General features: G+C 33.6%; 1 protein-coding gene across 1 annotated transcript in view; it reads left to right on the plus strand.

Moving 5' to 3' along the window:
• The first annotated feature begins 1,190 nt into the window (after positions 1-1,190).
• The window catches only part of LOC109851677 (myophilin), a 14,372-nt gene continuing 8,840 nt past the window's right edge, over positions 1,191-6,722 (plus strand). The window contains exon 1 of the mRNA XM_020421984.1: positions 1,191-1,378. Coding sequence (XP_020277573.1) covers positions 1,325-1,378 — 54 coding nt within the window. The 5' untranslated portion in view covers positions 1,191-1,324. The remainder of the gene's footprint in view (positions 1,379-6,722) is intronic.

Here is a 6,722-nt window from a genome sequence, read left to right on the forward strand (position 1 = left end):
TTCATTATTCCATAGCATGATACCAGTTTCGTTTCCAGAACAAGTTCCGTCGTGAAGCAGCCGTTACAACAATGAGGACCAGTCGAATGAAGGTATGAGAAACCTACATAGCCATCCCATCGAAGGTTCCCTGACCCAACAGATATTTTTTGCTCTATGTAGGAAGCCTGCGCGAGGCCTCGGAGAAGGTCGTTCGGTCTTCGACGACCGAAGCTGAAGAAAGCGCAAGAAGAAATTGTAGCAAAAACGACACCTTAAACCGTTTTTATCACAGCCAAATCTTTTAACTCTGCAAATATTTATAATAATATATGTGTATTTGTTTATTAAGAACTCAATCAACTATTATTAAAATTTAAACAGTTGTTTTGCGTTTTGTGTCTTCTATTTTTTTCCTGAAATACATAACTGTATAATTCAAAAATAATGTTCTAAACCTTCGAAAAATTATTTCAATAATACATAATTCCAAAACATAAGAAAGATATGTAGATATATAAACGAAGATTGTAGAAATAAATTTACATTTTGTTTACAATAAAAAAAACCACGCATGTATTTATCGATAATATGTAATTACGCTCATTAGAAACATTAAATTTTACATTAATGATTAAAGTACATGTTCTCATAAATATATATATATATATGTGCTAACATTATTGACAATTATTAATTAAATATTTCACTTTTAAACTATATTTTGTCTTCAAAATTAAAACTACTTCCATATTGTTTTACCTCTTCTTCTCTAAATAAAATAATATGAATAAAATAATTTTTCAAAAATCTTTAAAATCTGGAAAATGTCTACGAATTTGTTAAAAAGTTACCAGGAAAATATAATTAACAAAAAAATAGCACAAAAACAAATTGAAAGAATTAATAAGTTTGGTAAGTAAACACATATGTCCAGATTGCAACAGAAGGAAAAACGCAGGAAAGACGAGTGAAAACTGTGTGTTTATAAGAAATCGATTTATTATTTTATCTTACAAATTAATGAGTATACAAATGATAAGAATGTTTTTACCTTGTTGCGTCTAAGCATCCAATGTGACGTCATCTGCGGAGCGATCTGGAGAACGGAGGTCACGTGTTCAGAGCGCGCCGCCGGATGAAGGCTCGATACTTGATGCGGGCGGCCAATGGGCGCGTCACAGGAACTTCGGCGAAGCGTGTGTCTCGTCGCTTCGTCGCCGGTTCCCTCCAGTCGAAGCGCGACCGCCGGTGTGTGAACATTGTTCTCGTTTAGTTAATCGACCTCGCACGAACCCTAAACTCTCTGTAAACTTTTGTTCTTTTTGTTTCGTCCTGAAGTACAATGGCCTGCCATAGAGCTGCCAAATCTGGATTCGCCGCTGAAGCGCAGAGAAAGGTAAGGATAACTCGAGGGAGGATTCGTCAACTTCTGTCGTCAAACACGGTCGCTGGCATTTCTGCCACCCTGACCTAGTCAATCATCCCTCCCACTCCATCCGAATGCCTGGGGTACGTGAACGCGACCTACTGAGGGTGCACTCTTGCGCAGGCGTCTTCTGAATCTGGGAATGTGCGTTCCATTGTGATGTTGGCATTGTCCGACCGGGGTGGCGAGGTCAATCAGGATAAGTGTGGCACTAGAACGCGCAGCTGCTCCAATTTTTTGGGACAATCGCTTTAAAATCGTTCATTAAGAGTGATATCTGTCTTTAGCAGATGGATGCAAATTTTGGCAATTGATTCTGATTGCCATAATTAATTAAAATATTAACACCCATCATTTAAACATTTTACACGTACTCATTCCAGTGATTATTTTGATTGACCTACATATGAAGTGAAAGTTCGGAGTGATTTAAAAACAGCAGGGTGATGTGGAGCTTCGTATCTGGAATATTGTTGAAAAATGATGTCCACGTTGATTGATCGCTAATAAATCACTTTATGCTAACATTTATATTATCAATATCGTAGCATTGTGCTTTATTTTTCGTCACGACACGTTTCCGCTTCGTGCTGCTCTCGTGATATCGGTTTTTCTGCATCAAGAATATATAGTTATAAAAAAGAATTAGTAAGTTGGTATATTCCAATACAAATGTACGAAACGTGACGACAAATAATGATGTTGGTCTTCGCGTTACTCACACCTTTGCATTCGTCACGTAGCTTCGTGTTTACCTTATTCAGTCATAAGCCGATAACTATAGATACCATCTTTAATAACTTGCACGTGAATAACAACTTTAAAAATCAGACGTATAAATTTCAGATTTTTATACATACATACGTATCTTCATCTGTTATGCATGCAATTTTAATCTTTTTTTTTTCATACATCGATTTTGAATTTTTACAACAAAAAAATTTCACAAAAAACTTATTACGCAGAGACAAAAAGCGAACGTTCACAAGTCAGCAAAAATTTCACAGTACAATGTCCAGCTTGAAGAGAACTTTGCATTGCATTAAATTGTCAACACAAGCGTATCGTTTATCTCATAGCCGTAAACTGATGTACTTTACATTTACACACGTGGTTTCACAATTTAAAAAACGCAAGTCGCTCAATACATTCGAATTGTGTATTCGGTGTGTAAATATCGCGATAAGCAATCGCACGTGCAATGTAGTGAACAAAATGATTACACCTGAATTTCACAGAAGATTTTCACAATTATAAGTCGATTATTTTGTGTGTACATTAAAAAAAAAAAAAAATCCTAAATATTTAAAAGTTATTATAAAACGTTTCTTCTCATCTCTCGGACATTCTGAGATATATATTCGATGATGTATACATTTCGTTCCGTAAGCGGCAACAGCTGCTAAGCGGTTGTTTCTTTCGAGGGGAATTAAAATGAATCCAGTTGCCGAAGAAGGGAGAGCCCCTTTGCGAAACCCGCTGGCCATGGTACACTTCTTCGGTTGTTGCATCCCTCTGCACCCTTCCCCTCTGGCACCTTTCCGTCTTGCGCGATGCTCAAAACTTGCACCTTGTTGCGTTATCTTGCAACAAGAACTAAATTTTCTCGTTTTGCGCGCGTATCACACTGTTGATTTATCTATCTCTATACGACACAAATATAAAGTTGTTTGAAAAGAAAATAGATTAATAAACTTTTAATAATTTGTTGAGACTACGTATAAGAAAGAATCGACTTTTGTGCACGAGAGAGAAGCGTTATCAGTAATTTTTTTCACGTGGATTAGCACTTAAACATTCCTGCGCGGAGTACTTCAAGTGCACTTAAAAGCACGTAAGCATCATCTTATGTAAGGAATAAGAACTGTAGCGGCACTTAATAATCATTGCTTGGTTGTTAGATAACCAAAAGTTAACCACATGCATAACTATGGTGAGCCATTTTTATCAGTTGTTTGACTTCCTCTATATTGTAATTTCCTTGATGAAAATCTTCTGTTACATTTATTGTGATAATTATGCTGCAGTTTTTAACTGTTTATTAAAATCATATATAGAAAACGTATACATATGTAGAAAATTTGCGGCGTAAGAATAAATAAAATCGCGTGTTTTATCATAGTAAAAAAAGGTTTGATTTTTTAAATATAAATTATATAACCGTGTACATTTCTCACGTAAATGATATTTTTGTTTACAGATAAAACCCTAATTAGCAATTTGTTTTCTCTTCTACTTTATAAAACAATCATGACTATTATTATTAGTTAAATCAGAAAATAATTATGATTATTATTAGTTAGGAACATTATTATGATATTATCTTATTATTATTTAAGAATTAAAAAAAAATATGCATAGATTTTATCAAAGATTTAAAAAAGAAGTATTTTATATATTACAATAAAGAGGTATTTGTCGCGTGATTTCTGGAGAAGCTCACACTCACATATTACGAACGAAAGATACGCTTATCGTCTGCGGAATGCAGTTTGCCCGAGCCAGCTCGTTATACTTCACCGGTACGAAATCATTTGTCTCAGAACGCGTCATGAGCTTTAAGATTAAAACTGTGACGTTGCATAATTTTAAATTACTAGCACAACAGTTTCAGCATTTTATTTTCATAACAAAAAAGAAAGAAAGAAATTTTTTTAGTCTCAAAATTTGAATCTTGTTATGCGTTTACGCGATCAATTTCTTTATATAATCATTTTTTAATCGCATTTAATATTCCAAAAAAAGAAAAATTATCAACAATTTCAGTAAAATGTAAGAATATCAAACAACATCTGCACATTATCACGAATGCGTAGAGAAGTTAGAGATTAGTTCTGAAGGATTTTGATTTAAAGCGCCGGAAACAAAGTTGGAAGTAAATGGAGTTTGGACTATTATATTTACTAATGTTTTACATATTTGACTAAAATTTCTTATAAAACAATGACAAATTATTCGGTTAGGCCACTTTTCTGTCTGGCGAGACAAACTTATAAATTGGCAGCTGAACGGAATTTAAAACAAAACAATGAAAAATTTGGAAACAAAACTTTGGTCGGAAGATAAAGTTTTGATTAAAAAAACTATTTAATTTTAAAACATTATAAAAATAATATTTATCAAAAAACATGATTATTGCTATATCAACTTCCTAACTTAAACTGCCGCACCTCTCATAATCGCTAGAGTTCAATGTGCTTGTCTGTTTGTATAAGCTAATGATGGTACTCGTAGGCTACGTATGATAATTCAGTGACTGATATCAGACATAATATTTGTAGTTCTTAAGTTATGATCTCGAGTAAATTTACTTTTTCCAGAAAAACATCAAATTGATTTCCACTTACTGATATCAAGGACTATTATCGCAAGCATGCTGCAAATCTTTGTCAGCATTCTCTGAATATCAAGTTTAGTATTACGAATATACATAGAGAAAAAGAGAGAGAGAGAGAAAGAAAGAGTTGAATAGAGCAAGAAGTACTTTTTGCATTTTTTAGATATATTATACGTTAATTTTTTTCTTATTGTGACTTATTTGTCTTCCGTATACATATTTTGCGATTTTCTCTTTACCATTATTTTATTGTGCAATATTCTTCTCCGAAATATGATTTCACACACAGTGACTTACCAATGGTAGGATCCCTTCTACCATACGATGAATGTGTGTATTATACTCGTACTCTAAAAATAGAGATGCTTCATCCCCCGAAGAGGATATCTGTATTAACGGCCGGAAGTAGAATAAAGTGATTTCCGTTCTAGGAGCGAATAATGGAGAATGCGGAATTTTACGCGCCTTATTATTTTTACGTGTCTTCAGACGAATGTGTGTAAATTGTTTTACTTCGAGAGAACTAGAATTCTATTCTAAAATTATAAATGTGCGTCTGAAATTGTAAAAATGTAAATATTAAAGTAGAGAAAAAGCAAAGTTAAGTCACGGCAATTTTTGCGGTGAAGTTACTTTTGACATATATTTGTCGGAGATTTAATCGTCTGTACTTTAAAAATACAAGAGTGTGTGGTAATATATGATCTCTTGTTAAGCCGACGTGAATGAAAGCCACGTAACGTTGATCCAGTCAAGCAAATAACGGTATAAATTCACGGAACGCCCTGTAATCGCGCTTGGCATATCATTTACGTCAGATATTATAGTTGATAGGAGCATTATCGAGTTCGACGTGATACTTATGTTGAAAACATGTTACACGTGTTAAAATAGATAAAGCAATCATTTATTTTTATTTATTTTTTTACCTTCTTTCTCTCTCTCTCTCTCTCTCTCTCTCTCTCTCTCTATCCTCTCTACTGTTGCTGTATAATTACTACATACTTCATAATTGCAGATTTGCTATTTTATGTCTTAAATCTCGCTAAGTATTTACGCACAAATCTTGTAATTATTCTAATAGTCTTCTCTAACAGAATATTTGCTTATCCTGTGCTTATAAAACGATTGCAGGAAGCACTTAATTGAACCAGCCAACGTGTCGGTTTGAAACTGCACAAAAACTTAAAGTAAGATATCGCGAATTTCTTCTCACTACAGAAAACTTTCTCCACATTGTGACTCATTCCAGCATAGCTTCTTCCTTATGTCATGTCCCCAGTAGATGACACAAGGCTTATAGACGGCTGTAATTATCGATATTTCGCACATGTGTGTTTTATTGCTTAAGCTTTAAGCTTCATTCACATTCTCTGCTCAAATTGATTATTCAGCCACGCCTAGGTTTAACAATTTTTTTACTTGTTCGTGTGCAGTTTTACTTTGCAGTGATCTTTAAGTATCAAGGGACAAGTGTTTACTATATCAGTTAAAACTTGAAAAAATAATTTGCCACAAAGAAAAGTAAAATTTATGAATATTTTCAACTTATATATATTTTCGAAAAATGTTCAAAACGAGATAGTTACAATTTACTGTACTTAAAAGAACTGCTTTACGATTTAAAACATAAATTAAAATTAAAAGTCTCGTTGTGAAGATTTATAAAAATTGACGTACGTAATAATTGCAGAAATATTATAGAGACATTGAAATGGAAATTAATTTGCAGGAACGCGTAAAATAGAAAAATCAAGAGTGTGCCACGTAATCGATTACGACATTTCTTTAGATAGCTTGTTATACTCATTTTAAATGCAAAAAGTAAACGAACTGGATATCCTGAAAGGCACTTTTAATGATTCATTCAAAGATCCACTTTTCTTTGACGAACTTGCTTAACGACTGTATGAATAATTTGTAATATTGCCGGCTTTCTCTCTCTCTCTCTCTCTCTCTCTCTCTCTCTCTCTCTCT

The sequence above is a fragment of the Pseudomyrmex gracilis genome, unplaced genomic scaffold, assembly GCF_002006095.1.
Source record: "Pseudomyrmex gracilis isolate BER0280 unplaced genomic scaffold, ASM200609v1 scaffold_19, whole genome shotgun sequence".
NCBI classification, from domain to species: Eukaryota; Metazoa; Arthropoda; class Insecta; order Hymenoptera; family Formicidae; genus Pseudomyrmex; species Pseudomyrmex gracilis.